The following is a 22,542-nucleotide window of genomic DNA, read 5'->3' as shown; positions in this document are numbered from 1 at the left end:
AACCACAAAGTACTGAACAATCTTAACAACAAGTGTAAAAAGTATCAACATGTTTAAACACAATGTTACATATTTTGACCCGACGTACTGAGTCTCTGAATAAACGAGAGTAAGCGTGAAACACAAAACACAACATGGTCAACTGCACTAAACAACAGCAACACCAACACAACTTTGGGAACTTTTCTACAATGTTGGTTATTCTTTAATTGACAAGTTAATAATAATTTAAAATGTGGACTACCTGCAAAGTTATATGTGATTCCTCAAAACGATGGGGCTGTGTGGTCTGTTTGATATATCATTAACTAAGCAGCAATCACAGTAGACTTTTACATGTTAACTGGTCTTTCCTGCCCTCTAGTGGATTTTAATGGACAGAGGCAAACCAAGCCAGACTTACTGAGAAATGATATTTAAATAAAAATGTATTAAATACAGGTTTTTTTACGTGTATTTTACCAGCTGGTACGTATGATCATGTACAGTATATGTAGTTTCATTGCGGGTTTACATGAAGAAAAACAAAAAAAGTCATGTCAGAAGTGGGATTCGAACCCACGCCTCCAGAGGAGACTGCGACCTGAACGCAGCGCCTTAGACCGCTCGGCCATCCTGACTACTTATGTAAAACAAACAATACACCCATTATCTACCTCATTGTGACATCCATTTTTCTCTTGAGCCACTTGTGACTTAATAAAATGTAGCTTGTAGACCATTTCGTACTTGACACATATTAATTTAATGTGGTGTTTCCACTAAGTGCCCACTAGATGGCAGTATTAAAGCACAAGCCTGTTGAAGTTTGAGTAGATTGGCCAGTATGATCGTAACCGGGAACCTTGTCATGCTGCGTTCACAGACTTGTGGAGAGTGGGAAATTCCACAATTATTACATTGTTTTGAAAGCTGATCTTTAAACTGTTTAAAGTAGCCTTAGTAATGAATGTGTAATAAAATAAATAACTAAGAAAGACGAACATATATATATATATATATATATATATATATATATATATATATATATATTAGGGCTGTCAATCGATTAAAAAATGTAATCTAATTAATTACATACTCTGTGATTAATTAATAAAAATTAATCGCATACATAATTAACGGTGCCTGAACCGATACTTTTTAAGAAAGTAAAAAAAGAAAAGGAAAAAAAAGGGTACTAAACAACAGTTGGTGGCATTAAAGAACGGCCTGTTTATTGCTAAGGCCATATGGTCATGAAATTAAATGATTTAATAATAATGTATAACAATAACAGTATTTAACTGAACAGCAATATCTACCTGTTGTATTTTAATGCAGGCTGATAATTAGTGCTGCAGCTATCGATTATTTTAGTAATTGAGTATTCTACCAATTATTCCATCGATTAATCAAAGTAATCGGATAAGAAATACTTTTGTTTTATTGAAGAGCAATAATAGACAATAGTTTGGTTTAATTTTTGGAAAAAGCTTCATTTGTATTGCCTACGTTGCTTACAATATCATCTCTCAAAAAACTAAACATATTAAGTTTACATATTGTGGTCACCACAACTGATTCCAAACTTTGGACACTTTCTGTCGTTTTCTCAAGCCTGTCTCTTCTCTTAGCCCCTCACTATTTACGCTATTTTTCTTCATGGCATGTGTCGACAGCAGCGTCAGCCCAGTGTGCGACAGTAATAATCATCCGTGCGGAAACACCGTGAGCGATACAACGTTGGTAACATTGATGAAACAAAGCTTTGAGGCAAATCATTTTGCATCGAGGATTTTTAGTAATCGAATTATTCGAGTTACTCGAGGACTCGTTTCAGCCCTACTGATAATAATAGGGTAAAACCACTGCTGAGTGAACAGAAAAAGGCTCCAGGATTAATAAATCCTGGCTGTTAGCCTGGCCAGGAGCAGGCTAGCTGCACAGAATAAATCTCCATGGAAACGTAGGCGCTTCTGCTTTCGTGAAACTGAGTCAAGGTTTAAGTCATCCAGGATAACGGGGAAATCCCGGCTTAATTCGCTATCTAGGTTTTGCGAAATAACCCTTAGCTAACAAATTCAAGAAATGGCAAGAGTCTAGATTGTTTATGACTAAATTATGAAGTGGCTATGTGACAGTACATGGCGTCATGTCCTGCCTCAGGCAGCTCTATGTAGGCGCCACCGCTGGCCTAAAACAGACTCTATACATTAAGTGAGATGGCATCTGACACGGACAGAAATAATTCCTTGATTCACATTTGTGGCATTCTGCATGGCTCCCTGATGGTCTTATGTTACAAAGAACAGTTCCAGCGAAAAACACAGGCTGTCAGAAGTGGGATTCGAACCCACGCCTCCAGAGGAGACTGCGACCTGAACGCAGCGCCTTAGACCGCTCGGCCATCCTGACTGCTGTACCAAAACACTGTCTTGAGTGGATAACGTCAGCTAATTCATCCAGACTTCGGGGCTGGCTGGTAAACTGGCTAGCTTGGCTAGTGACATCCATTTTTCTCTTGAGCCACTTGTGACTTAATAAAATGTAGCTTGTAGACCATTTCGTACTTGACACATATTAATTTAATGTGGTGTTTCCACTAAGTGCCCACTAGATGGCAGTATTAAAGCACAAGCCTGTTGAAGTTTGAGTAGATTGGCCAGTATGATCGCAACCGGGAACCTTGTCATGCTGCGTTCACAGACTTGTGGAGAGTGGGAAATTCCACAATTATTACATTGTTTTGAAAGCTTCCAAATGCTACGGATCCCTGATGGTCTTATGTTACAAAGAACAGTTCCAGCGAAAAACACAGGCTGTCAGAAGTGGGATTCGAACCCACGCCTCCAGAGGAGACTGCGACCTGAACGCAGCGCCTTAGACCGCTCGGCCATCCTGACTGCTGACGACTACCAAATGTAGCATCCAACACCTGAGGCCTGTACTACGAAGCAAGATTTGACATTAACGAGGTAACTTCAGCTTCAAACCAGGTTTTAGTATTTAACTGAACAGCAATATCTAAGTGAGATGCCATCTGACTTAAAACTAGCGATTGAAACCATAAACTCAAAATGTTTACTGAGGTAATAAATCAAGTGAGAAATGGGTCACTTTCTCATAGACTTCTACAGAAACCGACCTCCTTTTGCAACCGCACGTGTCGCCCCCTGCTGGAATTCAGATAGAATGCAGGTTTAAGGCACTTCCGCAATTGCAGCACTTCGCCGAACCGGATGCGTTGCTCCTTAATATTAACAGTCTATGATTTACATTTGTGGCATTCATCCAAATGCTACGGATCCCTGATGGTCTTATGTTACAAAGAACAGTTCCAGCGAAAAAACACAGGCTGTCAGAAGTGGGATTCGAACCCACGCCTCCAGAGGAGACTGCGACCTGAACGCAGCGCCTTAGACCGCTCGGCCATCCTGACTGCTGATGAGTACTAAATGTAACTGACGTACCAAAACACCGCTTTTTCCATTACGTGGTATCTGCTCGACTCGCCCGACTCTACTCGCCTTTTTTGGTTTTCCATTACGAAAAAAAGTCCCTGGTACCTGCTAACGGTAGAGTCGAGTAGGTACCATGTAATGGAAAAACGCCATATGATTTACATTTGTGGCATTCTTCCAAATGCCATGGCTCCTTGATGGTCTCATGTTACAAGGAACAGTTGCAGCAAAAAACACAGACTGTCAGAAGTGGGATTCGAACCCACGCCTCCAGAGGAGACTGCGACCTGAACGCAGCGCCTTAGACCGCTCGGCCATCCTGACTGTAGATAACAACTAAATATAGCTGACATCAGTTGGCTAGCTTGCCAAATTACTTCACCAGCTAACAAATTTAATAAAAGAGACTAGGTTGTTTATGACCATATTATGAAGTGGCTATGATACAGTACATTGTGTCATGTCCTGCCTCATGCAGCTCTATGCAGGCGCCACCACTGGTCTAAAACAGAGTATACAGTAAGTGACATGGAATCTGACAGGGACAGAAATAATGGCTCCCTGATGGTCCTGTGTTATAAAGAACAGTAGCAGCGAAAAACACAGGATGTCAGAAGTGGGATTCGAACCCACGCCTCCAGAGGAGACTGCGACCTGAACGCAGCGCCTTAGACCGCTCGGCCATCCTGACTGTTGACACTGACTTGACATAGCTGACACATGAAAACACTGTGACTGAAAACACACTTGAGTAGATAAAATGTAATAGTAGTAGAGTAGTAGTAGTAGTAATACTTATGTCTCCCGTTGTAGTGGTTTATGTGGGTTATGGACATAAGTGGGTTATGGACATAATGCGCAAAAATAGATGTTCGAATATATTCAAAGCTCTGTGGTTTTTGAAAACGAATATTCGACACCTTTTTGGCCAATTCTGACAGCCCTATCAAATATAAAGTATGGAACCGCTCAATAGACAATGAATTGGGAGATGTTATGTTATAGATGACACTAAGAGCACCAAGTTTTACAACTGAAAACACTACAACAGAATGAAGCTAATTGGGGTATAAAAAAGTGGGTCCACAAAATCAGTCTCCTATTGACTGTCTATGGAGCAGTTTCATACTTTATACTTAGTAACATCACAAGTAGACTTACTTCTCTGGTTTCTGGCTTGGAGAGAGAGTAGCTTGTGTTCACAAATATTTACTGACTTTCCAAAGCCATAGAAATAACATACTGGAATTCTTAATTTAGGTGGTATTCACCTTTAAAATCTCGTATACACGGTTGCCTAAAAGAGAAGAACAATGTACTGTATGTGATTTTTTAATTATAACTGATAATATAATCATTTCATTAAATCAGAAATAGCAGACGTTAAAACCACTAACGACAAAGGCTTCAGCTATTTACAAGTCATATGACGTTAATGTATGTAACGTTATACACTGACTGCTGGCCGTTATGAAACAAGCACTTTCCCCAGTCATTTCAAGACAGTTGTGGAACAATGCCATACAAACGTAATTTATATTGTAACACTATTTAACACAGCACACCACAATGATAGCAAACGACAGTAATGCTATCTGTGCTGTTAAAAAAAAGCGAGATTTAACGATAGCTGGCTAATGTAACGTTAGCTAGCTAGCGTTAACTAGCTAACCTCGCTAACTTAAGCTAGCAATTGTTTATCACTTGATGATTTGGACCAAGTTACCGAGTTATTAGGCCCGATGATATTTGAGACACTAACAAAACGTTAATGTTTGTATTTCAACATACTTAATACAGTATATTTTCTAACCTTGAGCCTGGCAAGTCTGTCAGGTGGATTGGACATCATGACCGAGTGACCACAGTTGAGCACCTCGTGAGGACACACTGCCACAGCTAATGCTGCGTTCACAGCCAACAGGAGATGTGGGAGAAATAATAATAAATTCAATTTTTTAATTTGAAAAATAAATTATATATATATATATATATATATATATATATATATATATATATATATATATATATATATATATATATATAACGTTTAAAGTTAAAGTTATGAAGTTTAGTTTCATGTGCTCACACGAAACATTCATGTGCTCACGTGAAACTTTCATGTGCGCACGCAAAACCTTTTAATGTGGGTACTATTCTTTGTGTAAACTAACACATTGTACTGGTAGTGAATGTAGAGACAGACAAACGTTTTGCTCGTCACACAGTTTCCCCAACACACGCCTCCAGGTGAGACTGCGACCTGACCGCAGCGCCTAGGCTATAACATTGGTGCTGCTTTTGACACCTCTTGCACTAGCAGATGTTAACCACCAGATGACAGTAATGGATTTACGTTATTATCACAATTTGTAATGCTTTGTTTTGTATTCATCGTTTGTTCCTCAGTTCCTAACATAACGTCTTGTTTATTCTGTTGCTCTGGTTTTCTGTCTTTTTGTGTATTTTGTATTGTTGTTATTTTCAATATAGTAGGCCTAGGCTATTTCATCAACTTTTCAATCTTATATAGCCTATTACATGACAATGTAGCCTGTGACATTAAGCTTAATGGTTAAGAGTATGTCTAGCCCACATGTTAGGCTACCTGCACATATAGGCTATTGCACGTTATCTCTGTTATGATACTTTAGACTACTTTTTGACGTAGCCACAGGGAGGGGTGGGGGATGTAGGAGAGAGAGAGAGAGAGAGAGAGAGAGAGAGAGAGAGAGAGAGAGAGAGAGAGAGAGAGGCTGTCACTGGTCGGTGCTGTGTGTGCAACAGCAGCACGGCTGAGGCAGCAGACGGCGGCCCGCGCCTCCTTTCCCATTTACCCTTTTTTTCATTTCACTTATTTCTTTTCTCTAGCCGGCTTAGAGAAATGTCCGCCAGACCAGGATTTTACCGACAGGAGCTGAACAAGACTGTGTGGGAGGTTCCGGAGCGGTACCAGAACCTGACGCCGGTGGGCTCCGGAGCCTACGGCTCGGTGTGGTGAGTGTTTGTGTAGATGTGTAGGGCGGGTGGAGGGGCGAGGCTGCACAGCCACAACATTTACCGTATGTTGGTCATGATGCATCAGCATAGCGATGCGTGTCGGCTGTGTCGGGATGAAGCAGCTTGTGGAAACTGATTGGGTTTTATTGTTGTTATTACCGGCGTATTATTATCATCCCATTGCCTTCGCCGCTTCTGGATCAATAGGCTACTATAGGAGAAAAAATTTAAATATTAAATAATAATAATATTTTTGTGTTTACATATACAGATGAATATGCTTTCTTTATGTGTACCCTACTGCTGTCAGCCATATAGAAGGATACAGCAGGTCTGCGAGACTTGTTTTTATCCCACCGCTCACTGTCTGCTTTTCCTATAGCTTATGTGTAAGGGAATTAAACATGAGACAGCATCAGCACAGGAATTTCCCAAATAATCCCCCCCCCACACACACACACACACACACACACACACACACACACACACACACACACACACACACACACACACACACACACACAGTCTCTATGCATGCATGCCACATCTGGAAAGGGAAAACCTGGGCCCAGCTGCTCTCAGTGCTAACACAATGCCAGTCTGACACCTTGAAGCCTACAGCAGGTGCATGCATCATCAACATTCTATATGATACGCCCACCCTGCTGTCTGTGTCCCTCTGTGTGGATGTAGACATTTCCAATCTTGCAAAATGCAATTGCTGTAATTTCACTTTCAATTTTGTATCAGCTGGTGGGATCATGTTGCCATGGTGATGTGTCATGGTGATAACCACCTCCAACAGCCAATATTAATTAAGCTGTAATAGCAGGCTGGCAGTAAGGTACCTAAGGAAATGTGAAGAGAAGGTTTTGTGTGACTGATCCAAGTGGGATAATCCCATTTTAAAGACATGAATAAGACGTTAAAGCTTTTCTACACAACACTGCATGTTGGCAGCTCCCTGATGGCCGTGAGAAGTAACTAAAGTGGTCTGAAAATCTTCCACAGAGAATTGATTGATCCTGGCAGATGGGCCTGACATTGGATTATTGAGAGACACAATCAAACAATTTCTAAGAAGCTTTTGTAGATAAAATGAAGAATCTTATTGGAATTAAATTATCTTCCAGTTGGAATGGCATCTGGTTAAAAGTGTAACTATCACCTGCACAGTAAATTCATTACTTGCCCACTGACGACACCAATGAATCAAGCATATGCCCATTGAGCCTGTCCAGACTAGGCTTGCTCTGTGTAGGCAAAGACGTATCCCTGGCACTTAGTTTACTACAGCTTTTTCCCACTTGGAGAGAATCTTTGTGTCTCAGAAATGTAAGAGAGTGGCTTTTGTTAAAGGATAGGATCCCATCTTCCTGGGATATCATCATTTATTTGTGCACTGTATTGTGTCAGATCACAAACACATGATATGAAGCTCATATGCTGGCTTGTGTAACCACATCTCTCATTGCTGTTGCCTGCTTCCTCAGAAAGGAGGTTTTATCCTCACACAGCTGACTTCCTGTCACGTCAGGTGTCAATTAAGACACTGTCTGAATGTGCTTGTCTGTTGGAGCTCCACTTTATGACTCAGGCTCCCACAGGAGTGTTTTGTGCATGAACACCTTGCCGATAGTGCAGCTTTAAAGCTTGGAATAGTACAGTAAAAATGTCGAGAGCTGGATGATGACTTTGCTTTCAGCTGTTTCATTCCCCCTCAGGAAGATTATATGCACATGAACATTTCTTTTGGACAAGGAAACTGCAAAGTTAAAGGTTTGATTCTCATTTTGGACTCTCATGCTACAAATGCATGGGCAGTGTTATCAAAGCATCCATTCAAAGGTACATGAAGCTTGTCTTTGTGTTGACAAAAAAACATGTGGCCCGAAGCAATGTGACGTTAATATTTGCTACTCGTGATCCTGAAAGGTTTAGTCAATTTGCATAAACATGGAAAGCGGAATGGCTGATCTTTGTAATAAAGCCTATGTATTGCTCTGAATATCGCTTTCTAGAACTTCTCTGATTTCATTATAGGATTATGAATAGGACTATTTTCCTGAGCATGAGATCAGGGAAAGATAAGGGTAAGGGCAGTCTCTTTGTTCCGCCTTGATCACAAATTATATATATGCGACCCAACAGTGATACAGATCAATATGAGCTTTCCATTTGTGCCCCAGTACCCCTTCATCGACAACTCCTCATGTCCCAAATATGGTCATCTGAATAGATTTTAAATTGGACGTGTTTTGAACACAATATTTTGTCAACTGCCAACGTTGTTCGTTTGTAATTTTTCTAAGATACAAGTAGCCCCTGGTTGGGAATCACTGCTCTAATTCTTTGGCGCCTGGAAGCAGTTTTCTTTCACACGCGAAGTGTGTTTTATGTGTCTGGTTTGTTTGGAATTTGTGAAAGTGAAGGTTATGGCATTAGCAAGTGTTTTTCTCCTCCTGTCTTATGCTCTGAGCTGTTATTTTACTCAAGGCTTTATATAGACAGCACATAAGTGTGAATGATGGCACTGATAAAATGCACTTTACCAAAACTCTTAATTTACACACACACACACACACACACACACACACACACACACACACACACACACACACACACACAAAGGACATGCCTCCACACACCACTCAGCATTGCCCTGCATTGTTAATGTTGATCTCCAGCCATTGTTATGACTTTCTCATGGCAAGTCTTGATTGGAAACCGGCTGGGGGATGGGGTTTCAGAATACGACATATATGTATCTATGTATGTATCAGTATGCAAGTGTGCCGTGATGGGGGGTTAGGATACTCTCACAGACTACCTCTTGAGATGCACAGTAAAACACAGCTCTCATCATTTATCTCTCGGTGAACCCTCTTGAAACGGAAGGCGTGAGGTCAAGGATCCGACAAGCTAATATAATCCATTATAGCTAGAGATGAAGAATGTATACCCTCATTACCCATGGGAGAGGGGGAAACGAAAGACATAGAGTTTAGAAAGAGAAAGGAGGTATATTAGATAGTAAGAGGGATTTTAGAGCTGCAAAGCACAGCATCAAGAGAGTGAAGCACCAGAAATGCAAAGCTCATTTAAAGATTTAATGTGCAGTGCCTCTTGAATTTGTATAAATGATGAGACAAAAAGTTTGGAGGGTCTGGAGGACTGATCCCATTGAATATTCTCTTTTTGGCTTCTTGAGACAAAAACTGGGCCCATTTTGGACTTGAGACTGAACATCAAGTGAGAATATGCACAAAGCTGATCAAGGCTGCTTTCATCTCATGTCACCATATGTAACATCTGTTCAGTAAACCAGAATTTTGGCATGAAGCCTGTCTTTCGGATAGCTATGTATAAAACATGACTGCTTCATTTTCTCCTGTTAAAAATTGTGATGTCTGTGTCGATTGGAAATTTGATAAATCAAGCAGAAAAACAAGATTGGGGTTCTGATTCGGTTTGAACTGGTTTTAATGAATGCTATTGTTGGTATGAATAAAATATGATCACGTATAATTAAAAATCACATACAGTACAATGTTGTTCTGCTCTGTTAGACAACAGTAATAAGCAAGAGTCATTGACTTGTTTATGGTTCCATGGTGTAATGGTTAGCACTCTGGACTTTGAATCCAGCGATCCGAGTTCAAATCTCGGTGGGACCTGATTTTAAAGGGGAACAACCGCCTAAATTAGGAATACCAGTATGTTATTTCCATGGCTTTGGTAATTTCAATCAATATATGTGAACTTGAGCTACTCTCTCTCAAAGCCAGAAACCAAAAAGTCCTTAGACAATAAATGGGAAATTTTGTGGACCCACAGAACATTTATTTTCTTTTTTATACTTAAATGAGCTTCATTCTATTGTAGTGTTTTTCAGTTGGGAAACAGAACATGTACCCATTAACTCTGGGTGCTTTCAGTGTCATCTGTGCCTTTCCCAATTCATTATCTATGGAGCGGTTCCATACTTTGTACTTGATGACATCACAAATTTGAGTTTTGGCACACTAGTTTTTGGATTTTGAGAGAGAATTGTCCAGGTTTACTAATACTTTGGACTTAGACCACAGGAATAACATTTGGTAATTTTGAAAATGGGCATAATTCCCCTTTAATACACAGCGTACAGATATATGAGCCGTATCTTCTCATCTAACTCTTGGCTCCTGGATAAATGGTTGCAATGAAATGCATAACATTGGATGCAGTGTGACGCAATAAACAAACCCTGTGTACAATAATCTGTAGAACAAATTATAATTTTCTCTCTGCATTTGAGTCAATACCCTCCCCCCATTTCAAACATATGCAGATCATACATGTTTTCCTCATGATTTAATCAGAATGAATCACATTAACTGAAAAGATTAAAATATATAGTTTTCCTCATGAACAGTGTACTTCAATCATCTCACATTTGATATAAGCTGCCCCCTCCCCCTCTTCCTTTATGAAAGCGGCGGTGCAAACAGAATACTGAGACAAAAGAAGAGGAGAGAAATCGATGCCTTGTGGCTGGGCTGTGTGAGCTGACAGCAGTGCAGTCAGAGCCATGTATGGAAGATGGTAGGGAGGAAGGTATGTGTGAGGAAGTGAGGCCTGGCTCATGTCAGAGACGGAGGAGACTGGTTGCTGTCCTGGCTTCAGCCCGGTGGGGACATCCGGACTGGCAGCAGGCGATTACAAGGCACACACATGGATGCTCATCCAAGATTGTAGTTTACTCATGCATGTAAGCATTATAGGTCACCGTGAAATGATACAGTAATATTTACTGTGAGTTTCATACTGTGGAAAAAACAGGAGACACACATCATTTGGTGGGCACTTCTACTGTCTAAAGGTGACCACATACCACATCCTGTACCTGCTGTAAACTGGGAAACTGTGAAAAGGGCAGGTTGGATTCTTTCTAGAACTGTCTACAGTAGCTGAACCTCATGCAGGGAAAAAAATCCATTGCTGAAGAGTCACTTATCGCACCCACAATAGAATAAAACAGCGCAGAGGGCTTTGCAGCAAGACAAGTTGGGTTTTGAGTAAGCAGGGATGGCTTACGTTCTTTCTTCTTTCAGTATTTTCTTGCATTTAATATACAGTGTCACGGTCTCCATCCCAATCTAAAATGGACAGCTGAATATCAGTTATTCTGCTGCAGATTTAGCTGCAAAAAAACTGTCAAACAAGTTTGATACGCAAAGTTAAGATTGCAACTGGAGTAAAAGATTATCAAGGCCGGTTGTGGTCTCTCCAAAAGTACACGTTATTACTGAGCAATTTCTGAAATGAGCATCACACATTCAGATGAACTTCAAGTGTAAAAGAGAGGGGATTTTCCCATTAAGTGATCAGAAATCACTCAGTATATTCAGCAGAATAACAAGTTTTATACCGTTAAGTCAGTTCTATATGTAAATGCACAGGATAATTCTTATTTTCAATTTCCTCTCTTACTCCACTTCTCCAGTCAGTCAGTTTCACTTCTTGCTCTGTTTCTGCATTGCTGTGCAATATTTCACAATTCTCACCCATGTTTCCTTCCTGTTTGTCTATTCCACTCCCTGTTGGCTGTATTATTACTATTTTGAGTGTTGAAAAGTCGGCAGGACTGAAAAGACACTGGCACCACAAAGGCAGCGGCAGTAGAAGCGGCAGGGCTCAGTGTTCAATAATGTTGAATGACATTTACATTTCAAAAGAGGCAGATCGAATAAACCACCGCACTTTTCCAATATCTGACATCAGTGCCTCTCTTGTTCCACCACATCCTCACCATCTGCTACTCTCTCTCTGCATTAGTCAGCTTGTCTGTCTCTTTTCCTCAATCGTTTATCACTAATATATAGTCATACCTCAGTATCATCAGCTGATACCAGGTTTAAAAAATAGTTTGGCAATTTTGGCAACAATAGACTGGAGACAGGGGGGAATGACAATTTGACTTTTTTTTTTTGGCTGGGAGACTATGTGCTGAATGTGCTTAGTATAGCTTAATGACAGAAAACATGGGGAAACTGTTGGCCTAGTTACTTTCTGAAAATAACAAAACGAGCCATAGCTTTTTCCCTCTGTTTCCAGTCGTAATGCTAAGCTAAGCTAACTGTGTCCTGGCCGTACAGTAGCTTTATCTTTACTATACAGGCAGGAGTGTGGTATCAGTCTTGTTATCTAGCTCTTGGCAAGAATGCAGATATGCATATTTTCCAAAATGTCAAACTATTACTTTCAAATGATATCAGTCCCATATTATTTTTACAGGTGATTTTTTTTTTTTTTGCTGATTGTGGAATTCACATTTTTAGGGCCAGTTACAACAAAAGGAATATGGTTTTAATAAAGAAATGTAAAAAAAAAACAAAAAAAAACTCAAGTTTGGGAAGATGTGTCAATATATTAATGACACTGGATACAGTAAACAACTTTCTCTCTGTTTTCTCTCTCCAGTTCGGCGTATGATGTCATTTTGCGGCAGAAGGTTGCGGTGAAGAAACTGTCCAGGCCTTTCCAGTCTCTGATCCACAGCCGCCGCTCGTACCGGGAACTCAGGCTGCTCAAGCACATGAAACACGAGAATGTTAGTGCTTCTCATGAAAATGTCAGAGACAGTCAGACATGTTTCCACTCTGTTATTGATCATCTCTGCTTCTCTCTGTCTCTGTCTCTGTCTCTGCAGGTAATAGGGTTGCTGGACGTCTTCACACCTGCTGCAACATTAGAGGACTTCAATGAACTGTAAATCTTTTATTCCCTCCAAGCTATGCAGCTGTCCACCTTTCACCACAAATGCAATGATTCTGTTATTAGAGGGTAGGGTGGTGTTGGCGTAGGCCATCCTAGGGGGGGTTATAGGCTTGTAGAGATGTCTTACAGTTGCCATGGCAGCATCACTATGTTCTCCTCTAACTGAGACGTCCCTAGGCCCCCCCCCCCCCATTCACTCACACGCTCTTCCCTTTTCCAGCTACCTGGTGACCAACCTGATGGGTGCAGACCTCAATAACATCGTCAAATTTCAGAGGCTTTCAGACGAGCACGTGCAGTTCTTAATTTACCAGCTCCTCCGCGGCCTCAAGGTAATTTACAGCTTCGTGATACACCTGCTGCATGCCATACATACATAATATATCAGTTAGCATTCATATACTGTAGTACACCAGTGATTCCCAACCACTTTTGTCTGATGTACACTCACAGCCTTAACAGATAAAGTAGCCCTTCATTGTCTCTGTTTCAAATGTGTTCATTTCAATTTTGTTTGATTGTTCATTGATGTTAAACTAAATGATAGTAACTATTGATTATAGAAAGTGGATATTGTTACAGTATTTTTTTTTCATACAATTGAACTGTCAATGTCTATTAGGTTGCTGTAGTCAAGTTTCCCTTCATACTACTAACTCCATTAGTTTCAGCTGTCTAATTGAACCAAGTATCCATTACCTTCATACACTCTGAGAAATATCTGTGTATTAACAGTTGTATGACTGTACATTTCAAAAGAAATTGTCCATTGAACATTGTGATTCACAGTTGTATTTCTGTTTATTTACATTTCAAATTGCATTATGGGAACTTTGTCCGTGCTCCAACAACTAACGTAGAGAGCTATTATCACACCATTATCGCAAATTATTAACCAGAAAATCGAGATTCAAAAGCGCCAAAAACATTTTTTAAAGCGTTGAAAAAAACATCGTAGGGTCAAAGTAAAAAAAAAAAAAAGCATCAAAAGTGTCAAAAACAGCTTTAAATTAATTAAAAGACAGATTTCATTTCAGAAGTTTACTACCTGAGCAGTTTTGTATGAGAGAATTTTGAATAACAGAAAATGTTCTGTATTTTAGCTGAAGCTACACACAAAAATGTTATGTTTTTAATTAAGGGACAAAGTCCGGGTAATGAGCTGCCAGTACTTTTTCTGTTGTTTTACGGATTTGTTTCTTCAAATGCAATACCTAACTATTTGAACAATTTATTTATTACTTTTATCTAAGTGTTTAGACTTCTCTGCTCGCTTGCTTACTTGTTACACGCGCTCAATCGCAACAATGTCCAGGTGTTACAGCACACTCTATGTGTGGATGTACATTTTTGAAATCAAATCGTAATTTTTATTATTTCACAAATGAGTTGAGCTATAAAAAAAAATTCAGCATTTTTTCTGTGAGAATTTGGACAGTCTACATTGCACAAACACTTCCTATATTTATATTGAGTTTGACATTCTGTTATGTATTTATTCTGTCCAAAGCTTGCGCGCTGAATCAGTCCAGCAGCCTGCTCGGCCGGCTGTTCAGCCAACACGGTTACCATGGGACAGACAAAAGCAGTCTCCCTTTAGGCTAATGTGGTGAACTGCACTGTTGACCCCTGTCTCCCTTTATGTCTTCTCTCTCTCCTCTCTCCTCCCCCATCGCCCCAACCCTCCGCCTGTCCAACAGTACATCCATTCAGCTGGATTGATCCACAGAGTGAGTGCCTTCTTTTTCCCCTTCTTGTCATTTTTGACCATCAAGTTTAAAAAGAACATAACAGCACTTGCCTGGTTAAAAAACATAATAATAAATGAATTCTTAACAATCAGTTTTCCCCTTGTATTCTACCTAAAGTAGTTTAAGGTTGGAAAAATCTTGTTCCGACTCTTTTATTGAGGATATGTGATGTTCACACTGATCTCAATACCGAATGTCTTATATGGCTGCACCATTTTTTTTAACTGGAAACATTCTAGATGCCTAATGAATCATTTGATAAACATTTCTACTCAGTTCGGCTTATTCTTTTGGGAAACTGCACTAGATTTTAAGATAAAGCTTCATATGTGTGAACAATGTTTGGCAGGACAGCATGCTTGTGAAGAAGTTCAACAATGCATTTTAGTCTTTAAAAATGATTGTAGCCTTTTTTAAGAGATTTGAAACAACTGTGTTTGGATTCCCATGCATAAGTGAGGTTGTAGAAGAGCATCTGAGCATGTAAGTGTACATAGACACTTTAAATAGTGTGTTTTTTTATGGTTTACCACAGTTGTTAAAGTTGGGGGGAATCCAGCTGCCTGGAAAGAGGGAGTGACTATTTAATATCAGATACCTGGCTTAAAATACATTGTGCAGCAACATAAAAAAGAAGGCCTACATTAATGGCTATTTTGAAATTCCCAATATCAGTGTTTTTGTTTATCTCTGAGTGTGCGCTGTATAAATGCAGTGAAAGCTGTGTGGTTTATGCTGTTTTTATATTCATATCCATCCCTCTCTCTACACAGATACATCCTCATTCTAATAATGTTTCTCTCCTCCTTTGTCTGCTTTACTACATTTTCTAGGACCTTAAGCCAAGTAATGTGGCAGTAAATGAGGACTGCGAGCTGAGGGTAAAACTGACCTTCCGTTTAAAACTATAAATCCTCCACTCCAACCTATGAACTCCATCAATTAAAAAACGCTCTTCCTGTCCTACAGATCCTTGACTTTGGATTGGCCAGACAGACAGACGACGAGATGACAGGGTATGTGGCGACTCGCTGGTATCGAGCGCCGGAGATCATGCTGAACTGGATGCACTACAATCAGAACGGTAAGATGCCATCAAACTATACTATTTAATACGCTTTTTTTTTTTTTTTTCAGAAGCAAACTCATTAAATTACTTAACCTCTGGTGTTTCTGTTCCAGTTGATATGTGGTCAGTGGGATGCATTATGGGAGAGCTGCTGAAGGGAAAAGTCCTGTTTCCTGGCACTGACTGTATCCTTTATCACCATGGCAAGAGTCCACTGCAATTTGCTGCTTTTTTCCCCCTCTTAGCATCAACCTTCCATTACCTCTTTAATGTGCCCTGTGGATGCAGACCTCTTGTTGATTTGCATTACAATCCCGGGCCTTTCTAAAGAGGTGTGTCAACAGAAAGAAGTGGGGAATGAATAGGAACGATCACAAAAGGCTTTATTATCTAGGTTGTTTGATTGGATGTCCGAGAGAGCAGAGCTAAAACAAATTTGATTTACTGATCTTTGTGTGTTGTGGGACTAGAAAAGAACTTTCAGCAGTACTCAGCAAGTACAGTTTCTGTCTTAAGCGTGATTTATGCTTCTGTGTTAAATCCACAGCGTGGCTACGTACAGTACGTAGGTACGTGGAGGCATGGACCTACGCCGTAGCCTGACGTGCAGCCTGGGCAGAGCGTGCAGGAGGCAGGACATGACATGCGTCCGGTTCCGGAATCACGCAAGCCGCATAATAGAAATGTCATCAACATGCCCACTCGCTCACTGTGAATTTTCCGGAAAATTACCTGCTCTATTCACACATAGACTCCGTCTGACTTTACACGGACTCTGTACTAGGAAGCTGGCAGGGTAAAGTCTGTTTAATGTCCGGTCCAACTGATTCGGACATTTAAGTTCTCACATACAACTCCTCCCGGCAATGTCTACATAATTTCAGGGTTACAGTGCATGTGTGAAAGAGGCTTTAGTTGATTCCCTAGGTGACAAGATGACTAATATGATTAGTCAATTCCGAACAGCCCTTAACTCCTTCTGCACTAAGATATCGACCAGCTGAAGAGAATCATGGAGGTGGTTGGGACTCCAACACACGACCTGTTAAAGAAGATCTGCTCTGAGCATGTGAGAGAGGGAAAAAGGAATGGAGTGATTGGGAAAAAGAAGCTGCTATGCTCACACTGTAATGCTGCTTCCCCTGACGCAGGCAACCTGTTCTAACTGATTAGTCATTCCACTGACAAGGCTGTTGAAGGAATAGTCAATATGTGTGAATGTTGGGGTGATTGATCACTAACAAATCATCCACATTGTTCACATTGTGAACACTGGTCTTTATTTGCAGGCGCAGAAGTACATCCAGTCTCTGCCCTTCATGCCCCAGCAGGACCTGGAAAAGATCTTTAAAGGAGCAAATCCACTAGGTGGGTGATGCATTGCAAATTGGATTTCCAACTTTTTAAATTCAATTTGAAGGCTTTGAGAGGCTGCTAAAGCTCAAGTTGTTCTCTCCACATTACAAATGAGTGATTCAGTTATACAGGTTTGGCCCTTAGGGGTTTAAACTGGTTTCCAAGCTCCCAGCATTTACCTCTTTCACCTCTCTGTCTGTTTCTGCCTGTTAGCTGTCGATCTACTGAAGCGTATGCTGGTTCTGGACTGTGATGGGAGGATCTCGGCCAGCGAGGCTCTGTCCCACCCTTACTTCTCACAGTACCACGATCCAGATGATGAGCCAGAGGCCCCGCCTTACGACCAAACACTGGAGAGTAAAGACCGAAATCTAGAAGAATGGAAAGGTAAAGCTTTCACTTCAAAGTAGAACAATACATGATTTAACACAGTGGACAGCACAATAAAATAATGATTCCTCCCCTATTGTCCTAGATGGAAGACAACAACAAAAACATGATTGCAGCTTATGCATGGAAATTTAAAATGTACAGATATTGTCTGCTTCTCAATTTCTTTCAAAATAATACTCTATTACTTCCTTTTATAAACTATTATAACCTATTATTATATATTATATCCTTTGCAGAGGAGGAAGTTGCACAAATAGACGCCACAGATCCATCAAGCTGCAGAGCTTTTAACACCGGAGATTATGCAGTGATGGTTTTAAGCTTACATGGTTGTGGCAAGAATGACAACTACACTACCAAAGTAGTATTTGAGATATAAGAGAGTCCATTTATAACATCATGAATATGATTACGTTTCACTTCAGCAGGGAGTTTTATGGTTTGTGAAATGCCTTAGCGCTGATGCCAGGCCTGAGTCATGGTGGATTTGTTTTGCTGCATGGTTTGCGTCCTAATTTGAAATTGCCTTGATTTACCGGTATACCAAGCTGAACAAGCACAATTATAATAGCACCGAATAAAAGCTTGCACCAGAGGACTCTTGGTTTTCAATATGAAAGTACCCTGTGTTGTGACAATTACACTTCAAGAAAGTGTTTTTTCCCATTTTGATTCCTTTTTTCACCTTAAGTGGGATTAAAATATTCCTCACCCCCTCTTTCCATGGCTCAAATTTTATTCAGCACAACTGACTGATGTTTTCCCTTATTCCTCTCATGTGTGTGCATAGAGTTGGTATTCGAAGAGGTGAACAGCGTCAAAGCATCAGGCAACAAGACTGATAGCCTTCAGGCGGAGCAGTAGGCCGCTTTCTGCTCTGCCTCAACCTTACCCAGAAGAAGGACCACAAACTCAATGATTAGGAGAAGGACTGAAGAAAACTCTGCATTCCCTCTGCTCAGCGTGACTGTGTTTGATTGCCTGTCATGAGTGTATTTAATAAGCAGCAGGGCAGGGCAGTTTCCACAGGATCAGATGCACACATTGCAAATACAGGGAGCATTTTTAGAATCCGATAGAACGAGCTTTCCAGTCCAGAAAGTTACTTCCTCTCATGTTTCCGCCCAGTGAGGGTAAAATGAGGAACCATTCAACGTGGCTGCGTCAGGGATCGCAGAGGACGTGGGGATTCATACGAGGGAGCAACTTGAACTGTGTTTACAGACTGACAGAAAGGTATCGAAGGAAGAAAAAAACACACACACTAGGATTTCCAAAGCAACGACAGAGTGCCGTCTGGTCCCTCGTCATGGCAAATGCCATAAGCAGTCAGTGCTATCACATATGGAATTCATGTTTAAAGGCTTACAGCAATGCCACGTTATGTCACAGAGCAGCTTAGCATTTAGCCTGCATACTACTGCATGATTTATGTGCATTTTATTATTGCAGATTATTACTGGTATTGTATTATATAACCATTAAGACTGCTTATTGCATCTGCCACACTACTATAAAAGCAGCCCAAGGGTCAGAGAGAGGCATTACGAGGAAATGTGACCAACTTTCAACCTGTTTTATCTTTATAATGTCCATGCAGTAAAAAATAATAATACAAAAGCAAACAAAATGTACTGTTCTTCCTCGAATGAGAGTCAACCCTATCCTGCTTACAGAGTAGTAAACACCAACTGTGCTATTAATTAGCAAGGTAATTAATATATGCCAAAGCTGGAGCAGAATGACTGTGTTGCAGGTCTGTGTTTACAGTGCGTCCTAGCTTCACATATACAGTTTCCGCTGATGGCTGATTTCTGATTTCTGATCACCTGTTGGCTTTGGCAGCGCTCCATCAGGTTTCCATAGTTCTTTGCTGTGTCTTTTACAGCCCCGGATTGTGTTTACAATAATTAAGATAGAGGCATTTCGTAAACTGTTAGAAACTGAGCTGGATAATAATATATTACCCAGCTCCATGGAAGCGATGACTGGTCAAACACTCCAGGCTGATGATTCCCATGAAGCATCCATATTTGGTTGCTTGTAAAGCCAGGGAGCTGATTAGTTTCCTCATCTTTTTAGAATTCATGATGCTTGAGTGTTATAATGAAAACAATGCAGAGTGTACACATTCATTAGTGACCATAGTATGAAAGCACTGGGGATGTTCTTTACCTCGATTGGGGGTATTCCAGTAACACTGCAGTTCATAGTTTATTGCAACATTAGAACATCCTCACTGATAACATTTGTATTAAGCAGCATGAGCTCAATGCGTATGAAGATTGGCTGACTTCCTCACTGGCATTGTGTCATTCATCTTGCAGCAGACTGGAGTTTTAGTTCTACAAACGTTTTGCTGAGGTTTAGAAATAATCTGCTTGTGTTAAACCACAGTGTGCAGAACCCAACAAACCACAGATTTTCTAGCTTAACGCTAAAGGTCAGTGAAACTGTCAAGAGGTAAAAGAGGACTACACTGATATTATGAAATCTAGTATGAAAAAATACACTAATGCATTTCCAGTAATCAGATAACTATCTGATCATTTTAATGATACCTCAACATAAATAGATGTATTATCACACATAAGATGCATTTATAACATTTTGCTAGTTGACATTTTGGGAGATAAAAGGCTTATAAATCAGGAGCACACATAAATCTAGTTTATATCTGACTGCTGCAGATGCATTCTTACACCTAATGTGTATACTATCTGGATACAAGTCGGATAGTAATGGCAGGTGTAAAGCAGAGTTTTCGCTATCCTTGTAAACCCTTGTTTAAACTTGCTAAGTTATGCGAAGTAGCATCACTAGTAGCTCTTTAGGTTAGATAAAGAGCTACAAGCTATTTTTTTAGCTAGCTAGGTTGTAATAATAATATACTAGTGGAACTACAGTATGGTTTCCACTCAAGCTCATCTGAGGTTTCATTTGCAGATATGAGATGAACAACGGAATAAGACGAAAACCTAGCTAGCTAGGTTAGCTTACTAACTAACTAGGTTAAAATCAATCGTTATGTATAGTTTGGTGTGTTCCTTTATGCAAGTTAAACTGTGGTTCTTTGGCTTGTCCCACTCAAGTCTAACTAAACCAATGAGATTATTTCTGCCTCAAAGAAACATGAGTACAACTACATCAACTTACTATTTATGAATCATTTTTGATTCTGTCCCTACAATGGTTCACACTGGAGTGCTACATGTAGCCTTTTGCGCAAGTCGTCTATTAACACTGTATGCAAAATGTTGAATTTACAGTCCAAATGAATCAAAACTGTCTGTCTCAGTCAAAGAGTGTTACACCTTTGAATGTTAAAGTGTTATGTGCTTATGTCGATGTTGTATATGTGGTGGAGTTGAATAGCAAACTGCAAAAATGAATGTATACGTATAGGCCTACTGTATGTATGTTACAAGTTAGAAGTGTCTTTTGAATACATGGTGGCATGTAATTCAACTGTACTAAACTGAATGTCAACTGACTTTTCAAATGATGCAGATTATTTTTTCTTTCATCATCAACGGGTAACATGACTTGGCAAGTCTTGGCATTGAACAGAATAAACACCATCAGTTCTGTTAACTGTGTTTGTTAGTATGTTTCTTTTCTTATCTGTGTGCCTTTGTGTCTATAGGTAATTACACATCTGAGCGGACAAATATGACGTGGAGTTCCCCAAGGCGCTGTTCGGGGGCCTCTTTTAACATTTTAACATCTACATGCTTCCGCTGGCTCAGATTATGGAAAACAACCAAATTAGTAACCAAAATTATGCAGATGACATACAAATTTAAATAATCATAATTTGAGCATGTTCCAGTAAAACCTGAGGTCTTTACACTTGCTTCCTGTCTCTCAAATAAAGTATTTCAAAATACTACTGTTGGTCTAAAAAGCACAGAATGGTTTAAGGCCAAAATGCATTTCTGATCTTCTGCTACATTATGAACCATCCAGACCTCTCAGGTCGTCTGGTACCAGTCTGCTTTCAGTCCCCAAAGTCAGAACTAAACATCAGTTTTTATGCACCACATATCTGGAACAAACTCCCAGAAAACTGCAGGTCTGCTGCAACTCTCAGTTCTTTTAAATCAAAACTGAAGACTTTTCTGTTTTATGCTGCCTAGTCAAGGTATTGTACATTTCTTACACTGTAGTGTAACTTTTATACATCATACGTCATATTCCATTATAGCTTGTCTTTATTTTCTATTATCTTTAATGAGTGTTTTTAATAGTTTTTTAATTGCTCTTTAATGTTTTATGTAAAGCACTTTGAATTGCCTTGATGCTGAAATGTGCTATATAAATAAATTTGCCTTGTCTCGTCTTATATATTCTCTGCAACATTCAGTCTATTTGATATACAACATGGAAATTGCAATGTGAAGGACAAAGGAAATGTTTTTTAGTCCAGGCTCCCTTGTTCCAATTAAGTGGAATTGTGTGTTGTATGAACTGTGTGCCACCTTTGTGGCAACAGTTGGGGAAAGGGCCCTTTCCTGTTGCTCGAAGCAAATTTCATAAAGAAACATTTATTCCAGTCTGGCAAGGAGGAACATGACTCCCCTCACAGAGCCCTGACTGTAACCCCATTCAACACCTATGGGAGGAATTGGAACACCACTGTGAACCAGGCTTAGTTATGTTCCAAGAAACTTGTAGATTAGCCTTCCTAGAAGGGTGGAGGCTGTTGTAGCAGCACATTGGTTCCGGGGTGAGATGTTTAACAATTACGTATGGCCACATAAACTCAGTTCTC

General features: G+C 40.1%; 1 protein-coding gene and 7 non-coding genes across 9 annotated transcripts; 2 read left to right on the top strand and 6 right to left on the bottom strand.

Annotated features, from left to right (window-relative positions):
* Nucleotides 1–537: 537 nt before the first annotated feature.
* trnal-cag (transfer RNA leucine (anticodon CAG)) lies at nt 538–620 on the bottom strand. The gene has a single exon. It is a non-coding gene; the product is annotated as a tRNA-Leu (tRNA).
* A 1,691-nt stretch (nt 621–2,311) lies between these two features.
* Nucleotides 2,312–2,394, bottom strand: trnal-cag (transfer RNA leucine (anticodon CAG)). The gene has a single exon. It is a non-coding gene; the product is annotated as a tRNA-Leu (tRNA).
* A 405-nt stretch (nt 2,395–2,799) lies between these two features.
* Nucleotides 2,800–2,882, bottom strand: trnal-cag (transfer RNA leucine (anticodon CAG)). The gene has a single exon. It is a non-coding gene; the product is annotated as a tRNA-Leu (tRNA).
* A 453-nt stretch (nt 2,883–3,335) lies between these two features.
* On the bottom strand, nt 3,336–3,418 carry trnal-cag (transfer RNA leucine (anticodon CAG)). The gene has a single exon. It is a non-coding gene; the product is annotated as a tRNA-Leu (tRNA).
* A 263-nt stretch (nt 3,419–3,681) lies between these two features.
* On the bottom strand, nt 3,682–3,764 carry trnal-cag (transfer RNA leucine (anticodon CAG)). Its single transcript has one exon. It is a non-coding gene; the product is annotated as a tRNA-Leu (tRNA).
* Nucleotides 3,765–4,048: 284 nt separating this feature from the next.
* On the bottom strand, nt 4,049–4,131 carry trnal-cag (transfer RNA leucine (anticodon CAG)). Its single transcript has one exon. It is a non-coding gene; the product is annotated as a tRNA-Leu (tRNA).
* A 2,044-nt stretch (nt 4,132–6,175) lies between these two features.
* On the top strand, nt 6,176–21,367 carry mapk11 (mitogen-activated protein kinase 11). Of its 2 annotated transcripts, none has more exons than XM_078242518.1 (12): nt 6,176–6,437; nt 12,903–13,032; nt 13,132–13,190; nt 13,420–13,531; nt 14,900–14,929; nt 15,784–15,831; nt 15,920–16,034; nt 16,133–16,204; nt 17,009–17,088; nt 17,309–17,387; nt 17,589–17,762; nt 18,005–18,515. In XM_078242518.1, the coding sequence occupies exons 1-12, from the start codon at nt 6,325–6,327 to the stop codon at nt 18,145–18,147; spliced, it is 1,155 nt and encodes a 384-aa protein (XP_078098644.1). In that variant the 5' UTR covers nt 6,176–6,324; the 3' UTR covers nt 18,148–18,515. The 2 variants fall into 2 exon arrangements, with proteins under 2 accessions (XP_078098644.1, XP_078098643.1); XM_078242517.1 differs by lacking the exon at nt 18,005–18,515 and adding an exon at nt 18,559–21,367 and having other exon boundaries at nt 6,178–6,437.
* Nucleotides 10,046–10,117, top strand: trnaq-uug (transfer RNA glutamine (anticodon UUG)). The gene has a single exon. It is a non-coding gene; the product is annotated as a tRNA-Gln (tRNA).
* Nucleotides 21,368–22,542: the final 1,175 nt, after the last annotated feature.

The sequence above is a fragment of the Sander vitreus genome, chromosome 23, assembly GCF_031162955.1.
Source record: "Sander vitreus isolate 19-12246 chromosome 23, sanVit1, whole genome shotgun sequence".
NCBI classification, from domain to species: domain Eukaryota; kingdom Metazoa; phylum Chordata; class Actinopteri; order Perciformes; family Percidae; genus Sander; species Sander vitreus.
This window is presented reverse-complemented; position numbering and strand designations above follow the sequence as displayed.

Bases quoted from the DNA above. Each gene is read 5' to 3' on its own strand.
- mapk11 (XM_078242518.1), top strand. From the start codon at position 6,325: ATGTCCGCCAGACCAGGATTTTACCGACAGGAGCTGAACAAGACTGTG. The intron at 13,191-13,419 runs GTAAATCTTTTA...TCCCTTTTCCAG, and splicing joins TTAGAGGACTTCAATGAACT to CTACCTGGTGACCAACCTGA. The intron at 17,089-17,308 runs GTGAGAGAGGGA...CTTTATTTGCAG, and splicing joins AGAAGATCTGCTCTGAGCAT to GCGCAGAAGTACATCCAGTC.